The sequence below is a fragment of the Gymnoscopelus braueri genome, assembly GCF_963280865.1.
Source record: "Gymnoscopelus braueri genome assembly, chromosome: 2".
Taxonomy (NCBI): domain Eukaryota; kingdom Metazoa; phylum Chordata; class Actinopteri; order Myctophiformes; family Myctophidae; genus Gymnoscopelus; species Gymnoscopelus braueri.
Window position 1 is genome coordinate 47,286,957 of NC_137604.1, and position 25,577 is coordinate 47,312,533.

At 40.2% G+C, this 25,577-nt stretch overlaps 3 protein-coding genes across 4 annotated transcripts; 1 reads left to right on the plus strand and 2 right to left on the minus strand.

Moving 5' to 3' along the window:
* Positions 1-432: 432 nt before the first annotated feature.
* Positions 433-7,980, minus strand: LOC308077216 (polycomb group RING finger protein 2-like). 2 transcript variants are annotated; one of them, XM_080417829.1, is made up of 9 exons: positions 7,880-7,980; positions 4,697-4,824; positions 4,420-4,516; positions 4,287-4,342; positions 4,000-4,129; positions 3,586-3,625; positions 3,364-3,462; positions 2,977-3,057; positions 433-1,758 (listed from the first exon to the last, which is right to left on the minus strand). In XM_080417829.1, the coding sequence occupies exons 2-9, from the start codon at positions 4,812-4,814 to the stop codon at positions 1,378-1,380; spliced, it is 1,002 nt and encodes a 333-aa protein (XP_080273955.1). In that variant the 5' UTR covers positions 4,815-4,824; positions 7,880-7,980; the 3' UTR covers positions 433-1,377. The 2 variants fall into 2 exon arrangements, with proteins under 2 accessions (XP_080273955.1, XP_080273954.1); XM_080417828.1 differs by lacking the exon at positions 7,880-7,980 and adding an exon at positions 5,812-5,928.
* LOC308077168 (phosphatidylinositol 5-phosphate 4-kinase type-2 beta-like) lies at positions 7,793-20,091 on the plus strand. Its single transcript, XM_080417760.1, has 10 exons — positions 7,793-8,427; positions 12,277-12,374; positions 12,831-12,927; positions 13,291-13,443; positions 14,509-14,655; positions 15,894-15,932; positions 16,125-16,238; positions 16,461-16,722; positions 18,234-18,337; positions 18,957-20,091. Exons 1-10 carry the CDS (start codon positions 8,284-8,286, stop codon positions 19,035-19,037), a joined length of 1,239 nt encoding a protein of 412 aa, XP_080273886.1. The 5' UTR covers positions 7,793-8,283; the 3' UTR covers positions 19,038-20,091.
* A 737-nt stretch (positions 20,092-20,828) lies between these two features.
* On the minus strand, positions 20,829-24,339 carry psmb3 (proteasome 20S subunit beta 3). The gene is made up of 6 exons (XM_080417909.1): positions 24,204-24,339; positions 22,429-22,613; positions 22,219-22,326; positions 21,899-22,076; positions 21,060-21,154; positions 20,829-20,969 (listed from the first exon to the last, which is right to left on the minus strand). Exons 1-6 carry the CDS (start codon positions 24,204-24,206, stop codon positions 20,921-20,923), a joined length of 618 nt encoding a protein of 205 aa, XP_080274035.1. The 5' UTR covers positions 24,207-24,339; the 3' UTR covers positions 20,829-20,920.
* Between the last annotated feature and the right edge of the window lie 1,238 nt (positions 24,340-25,577).

Below are 25,577 nucleotides of genomic sequence, written 5' to 3' on the forward strand. Positions count from 1 at the left end.
ACCTACAGCTGTGAAACACATATATATTTTTGTACAAATTCAGCCATATGGAGGGAAGATGGCTAGACATCTCTGTGGTTTTCTACTGTGTTCATTGTACTGTATGATGAATTAGATAGTAAATTTGTACGTTAAATGTTCCTCCATTCTTTACATGTGCTTTATTTATTACCTTTAATATGTGGGTGGAAAATTAACACCAGCTAAATACTTGTCTTTTTGATGACACCAACATATCCACCCACTTTAGCAAATGGCCTGCCAGCATTTTAGTATTATGATTAGACCAACATACAGCATTTTAGGATTCGCAAGCAACAGCCTTTTGTGGCTTGTTGACAAAAAGTCCTTCTCTTGCTGATACTTGCTGAGTATTAGAGTGAACATATTAATTTGGTGCAATTTAAAAAAAATCAGAACAGGACACTTGGGTCAAAACCTAGTAAGTAAACATTTTATTGACCTAAAACATGCACATATGGCTGATAAACATAACGTATCATTGTATGTTCAAAAGAAACAAAAGGAATGTTGAAATGTATGGTAATATAAAAGATGTGATGAAATATCAAATCCCTTTTGAGTTTTTGTCTGCCATAAGAACAGGTACATGGTCTCTCTTTGACAAACCTCGGTTTTTCAACTTGGTAGTGCTTGGGGTTGCGTCTACAGTATTTTATTTTAACAGACAACCCCCATTCCCATTGTAAAGCACACTTGTTTGGCTTGGATTGGATTTTATGGTCTAATATTGAGAAAGTGCATCAAAAATGTATGCAAGCTATCCTTGACAAAGCATGGTGCCTACAGTACCAGATGAACGGTTGCTTATACTGAACACTTATACAGTAGTTATAACATGACTGTCAAGAGGCATGACGATAGGTTTAGACCTTTTTACATCCAACTTATGCTGTGAATTGCACTGCAATGCAGTTGAGCATTTTGTCCAAAGTCATACCTAAGCCAACTCAGTGTTGATGAACTATGGGAAAGAAACAGAACTACTGCATATACAATACAAAACAATTACAATATCTTGTATAAAAGATAGTTTATACATATGTATGCACACATGCTCACATTTGATACATACTGTACATTTTGTATGTGTGCATTGTTCTAGTCTAACACACATAACCACACACGCACGCACGCACACACACACACACACACACACGCAAACACACATACAAGCGTCTATTTGGCTGCACATTTCAGTCTTTTCGCTGAAATAATGAAAACAGATAATCTCCATCCCATTTCTCCAGGAAGAAGTTTCCGCCTGGTTTATTCTTTTTTTGTTCTGGTTGAGAGGTGACTTGGAAGTAGGGAGCAATTTAAAACAATGTCCTCCCAGTTGCTCTTCATGCAGATTTAGGTCGGAGGAGGTAAACCACTTTTATCACCTCCCCTCGCCTCCTCTTTGCCACCTCCGGAGCTGGTGCCGTTGACAGTCACCTTCCGGGCATTGCTGCCCGATTTAGAGGACAGAGAATGTCGCTGAGTGTTGTTGGACACTGTGGTACCATTTGAGCTTTGGAGGGCAGGAGTGAGGCTGTGAGATGCAGGGCTGGGCAGCGACGAGGCCCTGGAAGCTTGAGCAACGGCAGGACTGTGGACTTTGTCGCTGTGTGTGTCACTCTCTGAGGTGGGGCTGGTGTTGACCCCATCGGAGTGGCCCTGGACAGCAGACAAGGACACCCTCCTGCGCTTTCGGGTGGGTTTGACCAAGTACTGCAAGGGGATAGGTCCAGTCTGCAAGGAGGTACAGAGATCATAAGTGCTGGCTCTTATGTAGTAGCTTAGTTCACTTGCGTCAAAATAGCCGACCGTTCATTATTTACTTCCAATTTGTTTTATATTTTACTTCCAATTTGTTTTAACATCAACATTTTTTTGCTTTCATATTGAAACAAGGCACTTTCTTACCATATAACCTATTCCCTTCACTAAATGGTGCTAAATAGCAATGAAAGTTATTCTTTGGCTCGTAATCATTGCGGAACCTCTTTTGGTGCCATTTGGCACCTATCTTAAAGTTGCTATGTATCACCTTTGTCAAATGGTGCTATGTAGAGCTATGTATTAGATCTATGTTTTAGAGGTGCCTAAACTGGGTTCCGAATAGATGTGTGTTGTTAAGCTGAAGTTCCCTCATATTCTCAGTACTGCTATAAAAGCCTCACGCAGCTGCTCTTTTCTTATATATTTCTTTTTAGTTTTATTTGGCTGAAGTGAACCGAATGGCCTCGAGCCGAAGTCGACTAATAAAGATGGCAAGAACGACAACGTCCCTACAGAGGTGCCTAAACTAAGATGAAGAACAGGGTGTGTTGGAGCCAAAAATACCATTTCTGTTTATTTTGTTTTATTTTATTTAAATGAAGGATGCCTAGGTTCTGGCCTTGGTAATAATGACCATGACGTCATGTTAATCACAGCGGGAGCCAGGTGTGCAATGGGGGAAGGCCACACAGTTTTTGACCGTGTTTATGTTGCCGTGCAGGTCGGCATTCAATGTTTTATTGTTACATGGGTTTTCGTGTATCTTTATGGTTTTGAATTCTGGAAAGAACATCTTTGTTAAATACATGGATTGACATATCCAAAAAGATGCAACAGCTCATGGACATTGAATGAATCATGCACACGTCCCAGTTGCCGCTCGCAGTAGTAGCTACAGGTTAAGTCATTACAGGTTCTTTATACGACAGCGGTGCTATATAGAACCTCAAACATAGCAAAGAACCCTGAATAACCATTGTTTTTGTGTGTGTACCCGTTTCATCAAATGGGCTACTAACACTGCTTACTCAAGCCTAACAGCCAAAAAGCATATTTCATGCTTTGACAATTTTCAACCTAACCTGACTTCTGATAAGTCCAGAAGAGCCACTGATACTCAGGACTTGACCAAACAAGTAGAAGAAAAAACACATTGTATTTAAGGTTGTGTAAATGTATGACACTCACTCGTCTCCACTCGTAGAAGTAGGCAATATCCATGAGTGTGTAATAGTCCTTCAAGGGCTCATCCCCGTACAACACCTCTACCTGTATAACAGAGGAAAGACAAGTTATGAGACCACAACATAATATCAGTCTGTCAGCTTGTCATATAGGTTAATTTCCTTCTAATGTTGCAGTCACACTAAATACATTCACATTACGAATGGGAATTAGCTTCTAGCTAAATCCGGCATGTTTACATGAGATCATGTTCAATTGATTCATTCTTTTACATGTATTGAATGTTCATTAACATGCACTGTCCCGTAAATAAACAAATAAAGTAAAGTACAATTATTTGTAAGTGAACTTAAAAATCAAGTATATGGGTGCTGTTGTTAGAAGCATTACCCGATAACTGCTGGGAATGTCCATCTTGCTTCGAAGAAATTTTGCTAAGTGCATGACAGACATAGCTGCCGGGCACTGCAGGAAACGCTTGCCATTGGCCTGAAAAAAAGAAAGAAAATTGTGGTAAATCGAGACGAACATACGGCAACACCATAAAAAATAACATGAGTGTCTGTGCCAATTCTGTGTCTGTTCAAGTATTGCTTCAGTAAACTTTCCTACCTTGTCTCCATCCACATCTGAATGCTGTCTATCATTATTTCTGTGGGTATACAGAAAAAAAGAGGTTATGTAAAAATTGTCAATTCAATACACACACACCAGACACACCTTTTTCAACTAATAATTTTCTCAATAAAAGGCAAATCTCCTAACGCTATGGGAACATACAGCCAAACTGCTCACAAGTTTATTTTTAATGGATTTAAAATATGCACAATTTGAATAAACAAAGCATAATCAAAGGACAAACTTAAAGCCATGATTTTCTCTCGTCTCTAATAGTGTTCTTTTGAGTATCTGTGTTTCCCTCAGAATTACTCTTTCTTTAGTTAATTTTGTATAAAATATTTTTCATAAAGTGATCATTAGAAATACAATTGATTATTGTTATTTTAGTTGTATTGAAGCACTGACTTGTTTCTCTCATAGAACTGTATAGAGAGGCTGATGATTTCATCCTCTGCGATGTTAAAGGTCTCAACCACTTCTCCTGGCTCCAAAACTCGGTTCTCTGCATAAAAGTCCCGCCTCCGTTTCATCTCATCTAAGTTCAACACAGACAAAAACAAGATTTCTAGGCGTTCTTACCATTGTGAACGCAGCACATCAACAGGAATAAACAAAGGACAAAACAAATGTTTCTTCTACTCGTTTTGCTTCTACAATTTAGCTCCCTCTTCCCTTGGAAGACGTGGCCTCACCTTTGAATAACCCAGGAACAAGCTTGTACACAATATCTTGTAGAGTTTTATCCGCTCTGGAAAAAAAGTAAATTAGTTATTAAAGAGAATGTTATTCATTTGTATTTAAAAGTGCAACCTTTGCTTGATTTACCTGATGCTGAGCTGTGGACACGTCTTGTGTACCTGGACATCACATCGAGGACAGAACTTGTTTGTCTCCAGAAAGGCAACAATACATGTCTTACAAACTGTACGGAGCAGACAGGGAGAGAGGAGAATGAGATTCCAGAACAGAGCTCTGTGCTGAAAAAGTCTGGATCAGTTTGCTTACTGACAAATGTTTATGCATATACCAATGCCATTAAGGTACATAATATACATTTGCATCCATTATATTGAATGCGTTCATATATTTAAATTAAACTTACACGAGTGCAGGCACTCTACAATGGTGGTAGCATCAATGAAGTAACCAGCACACAGTGGGCATGTGAGATTTGGATTAAGATCTGTGATTTTAATACGGTTGGGTTGCATTTTATCCATCTGGAAATATCTGCAGAAGAAGCAAATTAGTAATTACACTCATTAGGTACTAATGGGTCTGCTGTATGATCATGTATGACAGAAAATGTCGATTAACTATGTCTGTCTCAACTATTGTTTATTTCCTTGTCATAGCGGAGTGTTTCCGTCTCAATGCCTGCATCAAAAATAATCTGTCGTTTCGTTTTCTGCTATAGATTTGCCAACGAACAGTGCAGTGGCTCGGGGACCACCAGTGGTCATTGAGGGGTTTCCAGGTGATCCCCAGCCAAATAATGGAAAGTTGGTAACCAAATGGACCCTTATTATTAGTATAAATTCATTTTACCCTCAAGAGTAAAATTATTGTTAAACATCTGCATTACTTAATTAAATAATTGTTATTTTGATCAACGTTTGCCTGTTATCTCTCCTATGGTACCACATCAATACAGCATGGAATTGTGGACAAAATCGTATCCAACGACAACAATAATATTCTAAGTTTTTGGTCTGAGAGGCTAAATCTCATCAAACGGTGGTCTGCGGCTCAAATGCCAAATAAATAACGGACCATGACATGAAAAGGGTTGGAAACCACTGAAATAGTGTGTTGAGAATTACAACAGCGTATCAAATGCAGGGTCTCCTACCCTGCACAGGACCCTACTATTCAATTGCCCCTGTGTGGCCTCATCTCGTCCATCAGTTCTGTTACTCAACCAGCGGTCCAACAAAAAGAGCATTTGAATTTCGGGCAGTGCGTTCCTGAGTAAATAATCGTCAGAGGAAAAATATATTTAAACACAAGGGCTTTATTACTAGAGAGAGGTAAAGCACAGGAAAAAAAATCACACTGGTACACAAAGCAGCCATCTTAAATCCACTGACAGTGTTGTATCAGAGAGAGACACGAACAAGAGAGAGTCAAAATGTGACACCGTGCACTTTTGTGTGTGCTTCAGCAAACCCGTGCATCGCGTTGAATAAAGATCGATCGCCGGTGCTTCGTTCTTACCTGATGTGACATAAAAGTTCCACGTTCCTCCAGGACGAGGATCCAGGTGAATTATTTGGACTTGGTTTGGTTAGAATTTGCAGCAGCGCCAGAAAATGGCTTTTTTTTTTCAGTACCAGGCAGAGGACCGCCCACTTTGGATCACGTGATATTATTTTGTCGCCTTGTGTTCAAGGGGGGCATACAGGGTAGTGTTGCCATGACCGCTTATTATAAGCGACTTTGTGCTTGTTTTTCTGTAGTTGCTTGAACATTATTGGTAGTTGCGTTTTTTTGGGGCTTGTTTCTAAAGTGCAGTTGCTTATTTGGGCTTGTTTCCTAATGTTGTTTAAACCAGTGGTTCTCAAACATTTTCATATTATGGACCCCGCAAATTAATATGTATTTGTAGACCCAAACCTAATGAAAATATGATGTACAAGATTTTGTGGATTTTAAAATATTCCTAAATTTTAACTATTTTTCTTTGAAAATAGCAGATCTACTAGATCGGCTATTTTCAAATAGCCAATGTACAATAGGGTTAGAGTGCTCATGTGGCCCATAGTCGCTTCTTTTGGGCTTGTTTTCATAGACCTGTTTTCTTATTTCTCTCACAAAACCTGGCAACACTGCATACAGGGGTTTCACTACCATGATACATTTTACATGCAGCATTATTGTTAAATTTTAGCCCATAGCTTAATTTTTCTTGCAACAATTATAGAATTACAAAAATGTATTTCTCATCTAGTCATTCATATTGGAGTTATATTCCTACCACGCCCCCTTTTTGCCTGAGATTCTATTCTGCATTTGAGAGGAACAATTTTGTTTTATTTTCTATTTCATTTTTTAATAGACAATAACAACAACAATAATAATAATGAGAAAAAGAATAATTGCCATCATTATTAATATTAATAATATGAAATACAATTCATACAGCAGAACATCTTTCATTATCTCTACATCAAACCTGTGTTGAATAATGTTCATGTTCAATAAAGGTCTTAGGTCTATCTGTTAACAGTCTGATAATATTACAGTATTAAACACAAATTGTGGTTTTGCATGCATTTTCACTTTGCATAAAAATTTGCAAGAAAAATAATGGAAAGTAATAAGTACTGTTTGATACCCAGGCCCAGCGCCTTAAAGGAGGAGTTCACCCAAAAATGACATATTTTCTATCAATTACACACCCCATGAAGCCTTGAATCCATGGATTTATTTTAGTTTTTGTGGCATTCCTAAGCCAATAATTTGATGACCGGGTGTGTATCCGGTAGGAGACACAAATAATCTACTTTGTGTCTCCTACCGGATACATTAGCCGGTAGGAGACGGGAATCAAATTATTGGTTTAGGAATGCAACAAAAACAAAAATAAATCCATGGATTCAAGGCTTCATGGGTTGTGCATAGAAAATATGTCATTTTTTGGGTGAACTCCTCCTTTAAATGCATAATGTATTCATCTCGCGTAGACCACTGTTGCCATATTTTGTGAGAGAAATAAGGAACCAGGTCTAGGAAAACAGGCCAAAAGAAGCAACTAGGCCACATGAGCACTTTAAACCTATGCATTGCCTATTTGAAAATAGCCAATCTACGAGCTCACAACGCGTCGCATTGTGAGCTTGTAGATCTGCTATTTTCAAAAACTCTTGCAGTAAAATGTGGAATATTTGGAATCTTTTTTAAACATTCTAACAACACAAATGCTCCCTGGCACAAAACATTTATGAAAATATTTGATAACCACTGGTCCAAAATATTAAAAAAATGGAAGTAAGCCTAAATAAGCAAGTACACGTTAGAAACAAGCCCAAAAAACTGCAACCACCAATATTTACAAGCAACTTTACAGGGAAAACAAGCCCAAAGTAGCTTATAATAAGCCGACATGGCAACACTGCCGTAGACCTGGGAGCTCTGAGTCCTTGTAGTTGTACGCTCCAGCCTGTTGGGGGCGCAATTCCACTGCGAAGTGCGATCAGAGACGGCCATCTTGAGGAGGAGAGACCCCCAAAAGCTGGTGGTGGTGACAACAATCTCAGAGCAGTATCATAATGGGATTACTCACCTCAAAATAAAACAACCTCCAACCGCTTCGGGTGGCAGACGAGAACGACAGGACAGCCAGAAGGTTACGGGGGTCGTGTGAGTCCCTGGCCGGGTAGGAAGGTGTCCTGATGGCCGTCCAGCTCGCTCTGTGTGCCCGCTGATCTAACCCGACCACACCGTGGCCTGGTGCTGCTCCCAACCCGGGGAGGAAGGAAGGGTGGTGACGGCGCACAATGAGCTGCAACACCGCTGATTTACCACCGACATTATCATACGATTCAGAGACACCGCGAGTTGGGACGAGCTTATAACATGATGCACTTATAAGGTTTTAACGCTCTTAAACTTAGAAACATTTAACAGTGTCGTTCAGTCGCAAGGAGGCTTCACAGTGTTTAAATTCCCAGCCACACACAGACAGACATGGCATCCAACTGTACCAGCGCTGCGCCGGTGAGCGCCAGCAAAACCAAGACGAAAAAGAAACACTTTATCGGCCAGAAAGTGAAGTTGTTCCGCGCCAGCGAGCCCATTCTCAGCGTGTTAATGTGGGGTGTCAACCATACGGTAAATATGTCACGATTTTGTTTACCTTTCCCTTCTTCAACCAGCTTAAGTTCACTTAAACCCCTGACTGTGTGCTGTTTTGATTTTAGATTGGCTGGGCTGGATTAGCCAGCTGCTGTGCCATCTATCAAAGCAACTGGGTGACTGACATGCTGCCATCAGTCAGTCAGTCAGTCAGTCATGTAACTTAGCGACTACTGTAGTTTATGGCAGTGGTCTCAACCTGTGGGTCGGGACCCCCAAGGGGGTCCCCACATTATATATTTTTTGGGGATGGGGGGGGGGGGTCTCCAGATCAGATGACAGTGAAGTGACAATTTAAGGACTTCTAATACTTTTTAATACGGTCAAAACAAGAGAGAAGAAAAATATCATTACTGCATCAAAAGTAATCAACAATCAACTATACTATAAAAACTGGTCAAACACTGGCCAAATTGTCAAATAAAATAGGAATAATATGTGAAAATAGCCGATCTACAAGCTCATAACGCCTCGTTGCGAGGCGTTATGAGCTTGTAGATCTGCTCTTTTCCCAATATTTATCTGTGGAACCGAGTCAAACAAAATGGGGGGACCCCACCCAGTTAAATGTGATTATTTTGGGGGTCACGGCCTGAAAAGGTTGAGAACCACTGGTTTATGGGGTGATGATGGATGTTTGCCAGGTACTTGGTGGCTGCTTTGACCGATATGTGCTGACAGGGCTCAGCTAGCCCTCCTGCGAGCAGCATCTTGGTAGCAGTCATGGCTAGTATGTTGGCCCACATCCACCCAGCCCATGCATGGATGGGATGTGGATCTATTCTGTCTGTGCAGCTCTTATTGTAGCTGTGATAACGGTCTCAATTCTGCAAGTTATTTATGTGTACCTTTTTAGCGAACTGACTATTGATTGTAGGGGTTGAAACTAAAGCCAGTCGTACATTTCAGTCAGTGAATATTAATACGGAGCTTAGTCGTGATCTGCACTGCTCCCTTTCTCATGCGTCTGATCAGGCAGGGAGGGAGGGAGGGGTGTGACAGGTAGAGCTGCAAGTTATAACAGTGGAGAACCCCAGGTCATCTGGGGGGGGGGGGGGGCAGATGACAGTAAATGGCAATTTAAGGTGATACCTAAAAATAAATAAAAAATATTTGAAAAAGACCAAAAACTGGTCAGACATTGGCCAAATTGACAAATAATAAAAGAAAGAGGCGTTGCGAGCTTGTATATCGGCTATTTTCACAATATTTATCTGTGGAACCGAGTCAAAATAAATGTAATGATTACGATTCCAAGTGCTTGTCAGAGTGGGGGGTCCCCAATTCAAATATGATTATTTTGGGGGTTTGCGGCCTGAAAAGGTTGAGAACCACACTGAGTTATAAGACTGACTGTCTGAGGCGCAAAAGCGAGAGACCACTGGAGTCGTCGTCAGTCGTCTCTGACTTCACCCAAATAAAGGCGGCCCATGCTTTTGATCCAATGCAGCATCCTTGCAGGAAAGGCAAGCCACCTCTAAAACATAAATAAATAGAACAAATCACTGGAAAAACCAAGCGACTGACTGATGCTTTGCTCAGTGCATGATGCACCATCTGTGATTCAGCTCCATGCACACCACCAGCCTATAAATAGAGGCTAGAGCAGAAACAAAACATATCACATTTGTTTTTAGCAGAGTTCTGTCTATGAGGCTATGGAAAGAGTGATGATGTCAACAGTGGTCAGTTGGTCATCCTTTAATTAGAAATGTAGTTTTTAGTCATTTGTCAATGGACACACCCCCTTCATTTGTTCAATTGAAACAGCCTCTCTTGTGTGATATGCCTTCCCAGGCCACTTTTTGATACATGATGAAATATATTGTGCATACTTAAGTTTCTTCAAGGACGTGAACACCTCCTTCTAGATCCTCCTAGAGGTTCTTGTTCATTGACTTGCTGATGAAGGTAATATTGACCATGAGACTGACTTCTAGTTTTCAGTGTTGGGGGCAACCGAGCCGTAGTGGGTAGAGCGAGGCCGTCTGGTAATGAGAAGGTCACCGGTTCTCCTCCCGGCACAAGTTTATTATGTGTCGGAACTGTCCCTGAGCAAGACACTTAATCCCTAACTGCTCCCCTCCCAGTGCTCATCATAACCATCTGAGTAGCCATCAGCTGGGTGAAGCTGAAATGGAATCCCCCCCGTGGGACTAACAAAGGTCTCTCTTTCACTGCCAAAATAACAGGTCAAGAAGCTGACCTCTTGCGCACTGGCCACGGTGATTGATGGGTTCCAAACATTTCTTAACACTTTAACAATTGTACCACTCAAGTATGATCATTTTGACCAGGGAAAAAAATGTGTGGTATAGTAGAGAAACATGCCAGCCACCGACACATTTTACCAGCATTTGGCAGGTGGTATGATACTAATATCTCATTCCACAAATTAATTTCTGAACATTGCCTTTTATGTAAGTGAGCACTGTATCAAGCTTATGAGCTGATGATTGGAAGCAGTATTGTATAAACCACAAACAACACCCGACATTCAGCAATAAGCCTATTTGTTTCATAAGCACTGGTAAGGGAATTGACACTCGCTGTGTCGATAAAATATATATATACACCTACTTGTTGAAAAATGATAGTTATTGTAGCTTCAAGCTTGCATTGAGAAGTTGGAACAGAGCAGTGGGCATGTGGGTAGATAGAGCCACTGATTAGAGGTGTGGGTGGTAATCTGATCCAAGACAGATCAGACAGACTTCTTCTCATCAAAGCTCTCTCTCTTCTTTTAGTGATAAGATGTATGCATTTTAATGATGCCCTAGTTGTGATACTGGAGTAGTTCACATCCATCATGTCTTAATGGTTGTGAGCTGACTTCGTCAGTGTATGTTTGTGTCACATGCAGTACACCCCATGTGTGACACTGTTGGGAGATTAGGTGATCTGATTTTGTTTCACAAATATCGGCCTCTTCAAATCTAAATATGGCTTGATTGGCTTCCAAGTTCCAAGTTCAGAGAATTTGAGCTTCTGTGCCAGTTAGTCTAGTAACTGGCTCTCAGTCAAATTCTGTTTATAAATCCAGATGTGGGTAGGATGACAAATTGACAATGTGGCATACATTGTGTTTTAGCCATGTTAGAAAGATAATATGTATCGTAATGTTTCATATGAGGTCATATTTCATTCAGCAAGTTGTCACTTTTTAATCACACAATTGGGGTACATTAACAGTTGCACCAATGCCAGTAGCATCATTCATTTCATGCAATTTAATTTTGGAAGCCTTTCCAGCCATCCATCCTTATTTGTTTGCTCTGTGGCTGTAATTTCACCAGTTCACACTCAAGGCCAGTGATAACTAAGGTGTGACATTGACTGGTCACTTTTTATGGTACCCTGAACATGTTCTACTTCAGAGTAATTTAGTTTAAAGCTATCTTCGATATAACATAACAGATTTTTTAAATATATAATTCAACAGATTTTTGTGTTTGCTGAATATCAATATACAACATGAATTAAATAATGTTTAGGTCTGGTTGTCAAATTTGTTTTTACTTCTTAATTTCTTGCAATACTTTTGCACATAATCGTAATCATAATCGTTTCAATGCTGAAAAATGTTCATACATTTCCCAGCATTAATTTAACTGCGGAAATACGTGTGAGCATGCTTGTAGAATGGCTATTATTTCCACAATTTTTATTAATTTATTTTATAAAAGTGTTATTGGCAAAACAACTGTGCAATTTGTGCAAAAAATAGTGGCTATCGTTTTGATTTATTCTTCGTCCTGGCTCTCTTAATGTCTAAGGGTTTTTGTCTTGATTCTATTCTGATCAATCTTTCTGATTCTCCCTCAGATCAATGAGTTAAGTAACGTGCCTGTACCAGTAATGCTGATGCCAGATGACTTTAAAGCCTACAGTAAGATCAAAGTGGACAACCATCTATTTAACAAGTACGTACATGAGTTGTCTCTAGTCTGCTACTTCTCCCATGCATTAAACCCCATTGGAACCAAGATGCAGGCAAAATAAATTGTTGTAGAAATAGCCTTTTACAGCACATTAGATGCTGTATTCAAGCCCCAAGATGTATCCATTGAGGTGGCCTGTATCTGTACAGTGTGTCAGCCTAGAAATGTTACTGTGTAATGTTCAGGTTGTATTCATGCTGAGGTTGTTGTCAAAGCATCCACAGAGCAGTTAACTGACCAGCTTTGCAATGCAAATAATCCTCATGGCAAAGCACCTGTTAGTATAGCAGAAGTGTTCAGTCTCCCTATGCAGTTACTATGCAGTTTTTGAGTCCCTTTTTGTAATAGCCCAAGCTTTAAAAAGTACTATGTTTTCATTCTTCAAAACTAGTTTTGGCTGTATTCCTTAAGCTTGTGTCACCATGTCGCCACACTCAGAGAAAATCTGCCCAGCCGCTTTAAGTTCAAAGAGTACTGTCCTATGGTGTTCCGAAACCTCAGGGAGAGGTTCTGCATTGACGATCAGGACTATCAGGTGAGAGATGTGTCTCTAAGTGAATATCTTTTTGTGGGGGATAGAAAATGAGACGGGAGACCTTTAGGGTTACTGGATGATAAGACCTAGTATAACACAACACACAAGCATTGAACAAAAAAAAGAATAATAGAAGTTGCAGGATGCTGTTGTGGGAAACAGTTGTCTGAAACATTAGCAGATTGAAGATATTATATTCTGCATGCCATGCTTCCTGATTTTGTTTTTGCTTTCCATGGTTCCCTGTTGAGAGGGCATAATCGGCTACATGCAAATTAATGTGATTACTGCATTCATAACCAACTATAGTAAAATGTCCATTCTCTGATGTCTGTCTCCTATTGCTCTCTGATTTGGGGTCAGAACTCTCTGACGAGGAGTGCCCCGGTGAACAGCGACTCCCAGGGTCGATTTGGCAACCGCATCCTCTCCAGTTACGATCATCGATTCGTCGTCAAGTCGGTATCCAGCGAAGACATAGCTGAGATGCACAACATCCTCAAGAAATACCACCAGGTATACGTCCTATCAGGACAACTCAAATATTGATAAAGTAGAGCTGTGTTTTCACTACAGTGCCACATTTACTAGGAAGCTTGCCGTGAAATTTAAAACACCAAAACCGCCACACAAGATCAGTGCCCGTTTTCACATGAGACGAATTAAAACATTTCCACTAAACTTCCTGCACTTTGGCTATGTGAAAACAGGGTATTTGGCTTGCTGCTTCATGTGTGAGCAGAGACTTAACAACATTAACCTCAGCGTCCCTATTTTGGGCATGTCATTATAGGCAACATTTTCAAACATTTTCCACTCCCCCCAAACACCGGTGCATCCTCCACAGACGCGCGGTCAGACAGATACAGATATTTCTGTTTTTTTGGTTCTCAAAATTGTTCTCTGATTGAATTGGCAATCGGCACTGCACACCCCCACACTGCGTAATACCAAACTAACTGGGATTTGAGTACGCTATTGAAATGCATGTTAAAGCCTCACTATGTAAAAACAATTAATGAATAAAATGTAATTTTGTAGTTTGTAATTTTTGAGTATGTTAATACGATATAACTTATACAATTGGCGTGGTTGTATTTTGTCTCCCTGCTCTTCTATTGAGATATTTGATCGTGTCAAAGTCTCACCTAGACACAGGATCTGACAAGAATTTTGGCCCGATAGTCCAGATTCACTTTATCCCCCAAGCAAGCAGGCAGGCTTTATTAGTTCAATGGTCAACATTTCAGCACTTAAGCAGGAAACCAGGTTCAAATCCAGGGTAGAAGAGGAAAGTTACATTGTGCTGCTTTAATAATGATGGGTTCACTTGTAAATGTGACCTACCAATCAGATAAAGTGAGGTCGTTTCTGAACTTGTGTTGCTCATGACAATGACATGCACGTACTTATACAAGTCTGTGCACATGCACTGAAATGTGTCTTGTCAGTTTCTGAGTTTGATAACCCTATCAAAGTAGGTGATAATGACTGTTCACACGCCTGAATGACTTTTCACCATTAACAATTCCTGACTCTTAATTCCTGACTCTCTTGCTCTCTGCAATGTATCCATTTCAGTTCATTGTGGAATGTCATGGCAGCACACTGCTCCCTCAGTTTCTGGGCATGTACAGGCTAACAGTGGATGGCGTGGAGACCTACATGGTAGTGACACGGAATGTATTCAGCCATCGGCTCACTGTACATCGCAAGTATGATCTGAAGGTAGGAACATATACTTAAATGTGTTACAGATTGGTGTGTGCATCACTTCAAATAACATAGTAAAAAAAACATGTCAACGTTGGCGCAACTTTCATTATTCTTTAGAGAATCTGTCTGGCAATGTCATCACTGGAGTCATAACTAAATATTTGCTAACTGAAATGCATTTGGATATCTAAATATGAATAATGAGCTCATATTGTGTGTTTTATATAGAACAAACACTTGGGACCTCTTTATCTAGGTTGTAGTTTGATAGAACAGAAGAGGGATATTTCACATTAATCAGACTTGCACAGAGTAACAGAGAAACAATATAGTGTTTTTGTTTTCTGAAGAGGGAATAACTCTACTGGTAACAAAACTGACACGGAGGGGGGGGGGGTGACCATGAAGGGGAAAATGCTTGTCATCTCGTAGGTGGAAGAGCTTCTACTCGGTGGCCGTTAGAGCCACAAACAAGGTACAATAGGAATAAAGAGGGGGGGAAATAATAAGTGTGTTGGCACTCTGAACTGAGTTATTCCTGTACAAATTGCTCAAACCAATAATGCACAATGTCATATAAAAGGTATCTGTAGTGTACACATGGTTATGCCTCATTGCATTTTGTTTTGATATGTTGATGTTGCTATTGCTGCAATAGTAATTCTTCATGAGGCTTTTTCTTATGTTATATCATCTTAGCTTTATTATTGTTATGTTGATGTTGCACAGTATTTTGCAGACCTCACCACACTTGCATTTCGCTGCTTGTGCCTGTATGAGTAGTGACAAAGAAACCTTATAGATTAAAACTAGAAGGAATGTGAGCACAAACTCCAGTCACAAAAACGATATATATAAAAAAACTTTCCAGGTGTACGGCAATCAACATGATGATTACGCTGAGGATGGCTTTGTAGCCGAAATGCGTCTGTTTGTCATGTTGCCTGCTTTAATAATAAAATGAGAAGCGCCTGAATGGATAGACTGTGAGTGTTGGCTGTCAACTGTTCCTGTGCTAAAGCATAGTCTGGTTTCTAAAGCCCTGACAGTAACGCTAAACATGCCACACTCACTGCACACTTCTTGACTGTTTATAAAACTTTTATAGCAAATGTTTGTGCCTGCAAAGTATTCTCTGGAGACAGCCCATTTTCTAATATTGGCATGCTGTCTACGAGACCAAGAGACCCTAGCAATGCTTTTGATTTATATTAATTTGTATCCAATCTGTCTGTTTTTCTGGCATTTAGGGTTCTACAGTCTCAAGGGAAGCCAGCGACAAAGAAAAGGTGTGTTTCACTATGTGATGAAAACTGTTCTTGAATGGACTGCAGCAAATAGTTATAAATAATCCTGCCATTGCATGGTCTTTAATCAATGCTGTTAGTTTTTTAGCTACACCTGACTAAGAATGACTGCACTTTATAAAACAATTCCTAAATGTTTTCCTGCAAGTTGGTCTTAATTTCCCTTGTCTTTAGGCCAAGGAGCTGCCCACCTTCAAAGATAATGACTTTTTGAATGAGGGACATAAACTGCAGATAGGAGATGACAACAGGAAGTACTTCTTGGAGAAGCTAAAGCGTGATGTAGAGGTGAGAAACTGCAAGATGAGTACATTTTCATCTATTTAGCATCATTTATGACTTCATCATCCGGTGAACCAGTGAAATGTAATTGTACAAGTCGTTAGAATTGGTTTGTTACCTGACTGCATCTACCAGCTACAACAAAAATATAACAGAATTTGGCAAGTAGCTTGTGTATGTTTACCAAAATGTAATGTTATTGTTTGTGTGTGTGTTTGTGTATGTCAGTTCCTGGCCACCCTGAAGATTATGGACTACAGTATGCTGTTGGGCATCCATGATGTGGACAGGGCAGAGCAGGAGGAGATGGATGTAGAAGGTGTAGGAGATGAGGATGAATATGAGAACGACGGAATGGGTGGAGGAGCACTGACAGGCTCCTTTGGCACCCCACCCGACAGCCCCGGAAACCCCCTCAACTTTGGTGGATTCTTCGGCCCAGGAGAGTTTGACCCTTCTGTGGATGTCTACGCAATCAAGAGCTATGATAGTGAGTTTCTTCTTCACATCGCTCTGACCTCCAACGTGCTCTGGCTATGTCAGGTATCGGGAGATTTGGTAGCGTTGCATTTTACGCATTTTCTTTGTAGGCGACACTCTTATCCAGTGTAATAAAAATGTTGTGTGTATCCCAAAATGATCAGCAAATACTAGGAAAATAAATATGTAGTTGTAGGTTTATATATATATATATATATATATATATATATATATATAATATACATACATGCGCTAGAGCTGTGCGGATGGGCTTTTTCGGCAGGGTTAACAACTTCACTAAATCACTCCCTCGCCAAACTTTTATTCCTTAAATTCATAAAATTTAGTCTCCCACTCTCACTTTAGCTGCCTTTGCGTCCACTGCATAGAGTATAGAGTCCATACTATAGACAGACTTTTTTGTTTACAAACATTGAGACTCCACGCGCAGGGGCCGGTTTCATGTCATCAATTCCCAACAGATCCCCAAACCTGTTTTGGGGAGCACTGTTTTCAGTTAATTCAACCTCCTCTTATGTGTTGGCTGGTGAGACGCTCCTAGTGAGACATATATACTTCACCCCGAAACGGTATTGCACGCCGAGAACAGCTGACATACAAGCTCACATCGAGTCGCGGATGTGACCGTTGTGACGGTCGGCTGTTCTCGGCCCATTCTCTGCCCGCAACACCTTTGCGCGGCAGTGCATAAATTAGGTTTGAGGGGATACAGCTGCGCGATCAAGCAGGCTCTGGTGCTGTGATCGTAGGAAGCGCTCCCTCGGTGACAGGAGGTGGGGTACTGGGGTTTGGGGGACAACTGCTTTGAGAATCGCTATAATTGTTAACACGCTTCATAAACCAAGGTAAACAACATAAACCTTCCTCCACACTGGGAGGAAAACAGCATCTGAAAGTTTGATGGGATGCATTTTACCCGTGAGTGCTGTGACCACTTTTACATTGCATCTAATGAGTGGTCGGGTTATTTAGGCCCCGGCCTGCACGCGCATACTGGTTCAGTGTGAGACGTTGTCTGGAAATGCGTATAACATAGTTATAATATGTCTATCTGCCCACCACCACGGAGGTTGTGGGTTCGAATTCACCGTGGTGCATCCAGCTTTGTCGAGCGTCTACACTAACACAATTGGCCCGTGTTCGGGGGAGGGAAGCCAGGCAGGGAGGGTGATATCGGTCACTGCACGTACTCCTACAGGCTGGGGCGGCACCTGTCAGAGGGGAGTGTTGGGCGGGAGGAGTAGGACGAAGGCTCTATGTCTTCCTGGTGGGAGCTCCTCACTGGCAGGTGAGTCAGTAGAGTAGGATACGACAGCAGTAACAATACAGAAATGTGTGTGGGGAGGAATCAATTGGCATAATGACTAAATTGGGGAGAAAAAGGGGTAAAAAATTCTTGGCTACTCTAAATAAAAAATTTAATAAATAATACTGTATATAATATGTAATTTATTTGCATTTCTGATTAATTTTCTTACTGTATCTTACTCCTTGCGGTAGGTGCTGTGAAGAAAGAGGTATTCTTCATGGCTATAATTGACATCCTCACGCACTATGATGCTAAGAAAAAAGCTGCACATGCTGCCAAAACTGTGAAACACGGGGTAAGTAAGCATGAACACCATATCCTGATTTGAACAGGCATTAGTTACATACTCTACGTCATCAGTTCTCAAAAAAAAATTGGCTTCTGTACCCCCTTTCCCTGATTTCTGAATCCAAGCACCCCCTTTACCTACTATGAAACTTTGCTTTGAAAACTGCAAGAGAAAACCATAACTAGCATATGATGCTGAACGAATAATAGCTCACCTTTTTGAAGAATATTACTCATATTTCTTACAAATGAGAAATGGAGTGAGTTGCAATTATTGCCTCCAATGAGGCAACTGGCCATAACATTTTCCATTGCTTTATTCAATAAGTTGTGCCAATCAAGATTTTGATTTAATTTGGTTTAACACTTTACAGATCTAATTTGGTTTAAACACTTAAAAACATTTAACACTTTGCAGATCAGCAGGTTTGTCGACGTTTTATCAATAAGTATAACTCTCCACTTTCTCTCATTTACCTCCACGTACCCCCATTTGAAAAACACTGCTGTACATACTACACAGAGTAGAAATCACGTCTTGCATTGTCATTTGACATAATTCATAAGATTTGTTTAGGTATTTGTTAAATCTAAATGTTTCTTTCCACGACTTTTCTCCTCCACAGGCTGGGGCTGAAATCTCAACGGTGAACCCAGAGCAGTACTCCAAAAGATTCTTAGAGTTCATATCCAATAACTTATCATAGAATCATCTCTCCCAGTCCAGCCAGTCTCATCCTGTCATAAACCTATCAAATCCCCCCACATGCTCGCCCCCCCCCCCCCCCCCCCCCCCCCACACTTTGGCATAGCCTAGCCCTAACCCCTACTGGTGTATTGTCTCATTGCAAGGCCAACAGACTGACGGGAAGGATGCACAGAGCTGAGGCCGATACATTTTCCCAGAGAGAGGGGGCGCTGGACTCTTATCCTGAAAAAGCAATGCGTCCCTGGTTCTCCTGTGACTAACCCAGCACCAACCTCCCTGGTCCCAGTGTCAGTGTTCTACAAGGAAAACTTGTGATACCTAAAATTTGGAATGATACCTGAGAAGAACCCCTGTCCCATTTTTCTGCCTTCCTTCCCTGCCACCTTGTACTCCTCACGCCAGCACGGGAACTGTCTCACTAATGCCTTGAACGAGTGTCAGCTTCAGCAGTAAGTCGTTAGTACCGTCTGTTCAGTTTCCATTCATGTTATTATTTTATTAGGCACATGAACACACACAGAAATAAATTGGACAGATCGCATGACAACTCGACAATAGCCAGCAGGCATCCTCTTCAACTAAGGACAATTACAGCTGTTAACTATTTGGAATGACGACAGGGGGTAAACAAATCAATATATAATGGTTCATAAGTAAAAGAATGCAGTATCAAAAATGCATGGCTGAAATGTACATGAATCCACCCGTAAAGTTGAAACATCATATCAGACCACTGAATTTAGCATCTCAGTGTTATTACTTAAAAAAAAAAAGCATAGGTGTTTGAATGTTATGTTGCCATATTGTTTTGAAATATTTTTGAAACTTTAACCGTGAGCTTGGTGGAGGTTGGTTTAAGAAAAAGAAAAAACATAAAAAGGGGAATTCTACAGCAAATACTTGTTTTATTACCATAAGAATCATTTTTATATCTTGTTTACATTAATGTAGCAATTTTGTGTTTGTATACAGTATTGTTTTGTTACCAACAGACATTAGAAAAAAAAGTTACTTGAAATGATTCATTGCATATTAAAGGGAGTTTTATCTTGTTTTTGCTGTGGGGAAATTTATTTCTAACGTTTAGTACCACATTCTTTCCTAGACTATTGAAATAAGTAGCTAATGTAATTTTCACTTGATTTCATTTTGCATTATGTAGTCTGGCCCATAATTTTTCACCTTCTCCATTGTATAATCCACTGTTAAAATAGACCTAGCCCTGGAGACCTATGGTGTTGGAAATGGTTTGACACAAGTTACCGTTTGGGTCTTGGTGTGAACCTATATTTTTCCACAAGCAGATTTTCCAGTAAGTGCCATTCCTCTGAATTCCGCTGTTTAAAATCAAATTTTAAAGCAATGACCTTGTATAAATACGTATCTGTTTTGAAATGGGCAGTTAGATAAGTCAATTATCACCACCACGCAGTTGCGCAGTTATGATCAACTGAACACTTAATTATGGATATGTATGTAAGACCACTGCTTCAGAATTGTAATATAGGCTCACTCCAAGACCAAAATGGTAAGTAAGAGTGAAACAGTTTCTAACAGACATTATGATGCAGCTCTCTATTCATAGACAGAAACGCACATCCTGTCTTCTGGTGCTGAGCCACACAGCAGCTCACAACTTGCTTTTAAAATGTTCCAACTTTATTCACAGCAACAGAACGTCTGTTGCAACCAAGTTGGAGCATTTTAAAAATGAGTTGTTCCAGCTCTCATAATCCATCTAAAAGACATTTTCCAAAACATCTTTTCAATAAAAAGACAAACAGGGTAACTGGTTTGACCGTAGTCATTTATTGAACAATTGACAAAAAACAAACAAAATATCTGTATACAAAATGTGTATTTAGGGGATGAAGAGGGTCTTTAGTCCATTCTGGCCTTGAGGGTACGTGTGGTAATCTTGTCTTTCTCACTGCCAGGGAAATAAAAGTAGTCAATCATTACAATGTATAAAATGGCAAGGTTTATTTTCAAATGTATAGTGTTTTGTATCACTACTTACACCACATGTACAACCACTCCCATTCCTGACAAGGCATCCCTGTCTAGTGCATTCAGCATTGCCTGGGAGATCGTCTCAAACAGGTCTTCCGGTTCCTGCAAGTGTTGGATACAAATAATCAGTCATCAAACTTAAAAGGAAATGTATTTTTTCTTTTTCATGGGTGTTTTTTTCCACAGTATCTGACATCACGCTTCAGTTACTTTAACATTTGGCTTCATTGTAGAGATTTTGAACTGTGGCCTCAGACAGGTTTAAATACTCCAACATCCACGGAATAGTCTTGAATAATTAGCCAGTGTACTAGGATTAGATGATAGCTTAAGTAAAGGTGAGTCACAGACATGCCACTATAAACTAAACATAGATGGCAAATGTCATAGGTCACTCCTGCAAGTTGAGCCAATTAGTAACTAACTGCAATGGACCATTATCTTCAGGGAATAACTTAACCGTTTATTTTACCTTACAAATAAATGCTTTAAATACATTTCTTAAACTGGAGTCGTTTAAAGCCTGTCTGAGGTCCGTGACTCCACAGTCGTGTCAAAGATCTCTACACACGGAGTAAAATATACCTAGAATATATGACACGGGGCAAAAGTGGTCCACCAAGTTTAACTGTTTGTTGTATGACCACATACCTTTGTTTATGGTTAAATTTGTAAATAGACAATGTGAAACAACCAAAAAACAAACCATCACCGAATATGTCAACAGTATTACAGATTATTTCCTCCATGTTGCCAAACGTTAACAAGATTGCTTTCTATTCAGATCACAGCAAACCTATAACCGAGTGCCCCATATTATTTAGATGACAGACAAACAGAGCTTACCATGTCTGGTTCCCAGAGCGATTCACACATGCCATACATCTGCTCGGAGCAAGTGCCGCTCACAACAAAGTCTTCCGTCACCATGGGACAGCCGATCAAATCCAGGGAGCAGATGAATGGTTCAAAGGTCTTGGGATCCAGTCCGGCAATCACAGGTTCGATATAGTATGGTCCAAACCTAACAAAAGGACCAGAAATTAATTGTGTTTATTATGTAGACATGTTGTTTGTATACATCTGCCCAGTCAGGCAATGCAGATCTATGCAAGACTGGAAACGGCCCAAAATTCCACATTTTACCTGCAGTTCTGTAAACTCACCTCTTTTCATATAACAGGTTAGACACCATGCTCATGAAGGTCTTGGGCTTGATTTGGCGACCCTCCTTCAGTTCGTAGAGATTCAGTCTGAATTTAAGTCTCTGGGAACTTAACAACAGAAATCCAGTCAATTATCCCCAAAGCATGTATCTACACTTTAAGGTATTTGAAAAACGCTGGGCGGCTGGGCCCAGGCTTGGATATACTCACACTGTCTGTACGTCAGTGGCCAGTCCGGCCAGGCCGATGTACAGCCTGTCTCCCATGGGGAAGATCTTCTGGAAATCCGTGGTGACCATTTGAGCCTGAATGCCAAATCTACGATCCGATGCTACCGCCACACACTGCTTCCCTCGCATGGCCATGACGGCCCCACCATTATAGGACATGATAGACTGTGGGACAAGGGACATTGTTTAACATCTCATTTACAGACTGACAAAACAAGGAATCACAGTCAGAGGCAAAGGTGAGATATTATCCTCTGCAGTTGAGTGGACAGGAAAGACTTTAGTTTGACAGTACATTGAAAGTTTCCCCATGTCAGCAAGTACTTAGTGTTGACTCTTAAAGGGGGTGTAAGTGGTATTTGTTGATAACAAGTGTTGAATAGCCCAAGCTGTACATTCCCATAGAGTGTTCAATAACACAGCTCTTCAGCTCATTAGAAAACAGAAAATACATTTTCCACGAAAGTTAATTTAACAAAAATGAGCAGACAAAATTGGATTTGGAAAACCATAATGAAAGCTGATAAATGGGTACTCCCTCCTGACTGGATGAAACTGGTGACCCACTAAAATGTTTTTTCTTCTTTAAATTAAACAGCTGGCGAGGCGGGAGACTTGTTATTTAACAGACTCTGGAATGATTATCATCAGAGCAGTAACTTTAATTTACCAAAAACATTTGCTTTTAAATGACAAAATATCACTTACAGCACCTCTTAACTTCTCAGAACGTTTAGAAAATAGCTTCACGAAGAAAGCAAAAACAAACAATTGCAGTTGCTTGAGAATTAGCATGATTTAGCAAAACATTTTCTGACAGTAACAGTGGTGCTCAACCTGTGGGTCGGGACCCCAAGGGGGATCCCCACATGATTTTGAGGGGGTCCCCAGATGACAGCGAAGTGACAATTTAAGGACTTATGACATTTTTAATGATGACCATTACTGCATCAAAAGTACAAACTTGTGTACTTAAATACGGTAGTATAGTTTATACAACAAACCATACCATAAAAACTGGCCAAATAATATAAGAAAGAGGCAGAAACTGTGAAAATAGCGGATCTACAAGTTCAGAACGCCTGGCGTTGTGGAACCAAGTCATTGATTGATTGATTGATTGATGTACTTTATTTAGTAAGACATGAGAACAACAGTACATGGAAGTACAAATTCACAATACAAGGTCTACTAAACTGGAGGACTCATAAAGCACTAAGCTTGTTTAAAATGAGATCCCCATGCACACGAATCATGATGAGAAACAGGTGCTTGTCAGGGTGGGGGCATGATTGATTAAATATTATTATTTTAGGGGGTCACGGCCTGAAAAGGCTGAGAACCGCTGCCTGTAGTAACAGACCATTACTGATAATATAAATACTTAATAAATGATATTAAATTTACACACACGTGAAATGTCGAGTAGCTAATACCGGTTGGACAGCTAACTAACTAGCAGCATCACATTTCCCCCTTTGTTTTGTGATTACTACAGTGCACGACTTCTTAAAAACACAATTCCTCATCCACAATGTAACACTACGACAGATAAACAGGTAAGACTGGGTTCAATTAAATATCAGTGACTGTAAATTAAGTCAAGTATGATGATAATGCAGGGGTAACGTTAGCTTAGCGAGCTAAGTTAGCTTAGCCGAACATTAGCAACAACAGTATGCCCAAAAAAGCTATTTGCTATTTAATTATCACTAGAACGGGTTAAAAGTAATTTATTGTGCACATTCTTCTTACCATGGTGAACACGTCGAGGTATATATCAGCCCAATTAGGAAAACTTGTTAATTATTTGAACGCTATGAATGACTTCTTGGTCCCACAGTGACTACACGATTTAGAAACATACAGACAGAATCAGGCTAACTTCCGGTTGATCCTACAACGTCACCATCTGCTGAACCATGATTGGTTGGTTGAAGCCAACATGACTAGTACATGAGTGTCACTGACAGACAGTCATGGATGATCTTCAAAATAGTGTTAGCACTTTCCCCCTTTTTGGTCCATACATCTACATAAACGTTCATATTTCAAATATAAAGTGCTTTACCCATGGCCACGGATGTTAAAATTGTGTACGGCCCCTCAGAAGTACCCGTAGTTTCTGTATTGTTCAATAAAAAGCATTTTAATCTCAATTTTCTCCGTATTTTTGCTTTATGCTTTTAACTGCATGACCCTATCGGTTGCGAGGTGTATTGCACTCTGATACATTATAAGTCTATGAGAAATTGGCCACCGATCGGATTAAAATGCTTTTTATATTGAACAATACGGAACATATGGGTACTTCTGAGGGGTCGTACATAATTGTAACATCCGTGGCCATGGGGTCAACACTTTATATTAGAAATCTGAACGTCTATATGTACAGACCAAAAATGGAGAAAGTGCAAACACTATTTTGAAGTTCATACACGACGTGACGTCTTTTGACCCATGGCTAGGTTGAAGCGTGTTAAAAATGAAATCGAAAATGAATGTAACAGGTAATAATTATCTGTAGTAATCTCAAGTGTACTCCAGTCATGGATGCTTTTAGTTCATATCATCAATGTAAATAAATCCAATTATGAGAAGAACAATGTACTAGCCTCCTATTTAGGGTGCGTTCGGAAATTACGCACCGGAGCACACTCGCCTATTAGTTTGTATTGGCCAGTGCGCTCAGTGCTGTATTTTCGAACGCGCCCATTATAAAGTAAATACAATCAATTATGACAAGACCAGTCTACTAGCCTCCTATTTAATAAAGAAAACAGAGGCTGTTTTATATTAGAATTCGATTTTTCACATCTGTACATGTAGATGCGTTTTTCACAAAACGTGTAGATGATTTTTTCCTCATCACTTTGGCTCATTGTAGAGTGGATGGGGGGGGGTTGTCCAGGCTAGCGCCCGGCTTCATCCTCATCCTCTCCCGAGTGTGGGCTAGTGAGTGATGACAGTGTTTTAATCTAAGGCTGGATTTCTGACCGGAGTACAGTTGTCTACGTCCAACCTTTATGCCCTTGCTGTCGGGCAGAAACCTTGTATCTCCATATTTCAACGTTTTGTTTATTTTCCCTTGAATGCCCTACTACTTCATCACACGAGTGTGAAAATAGC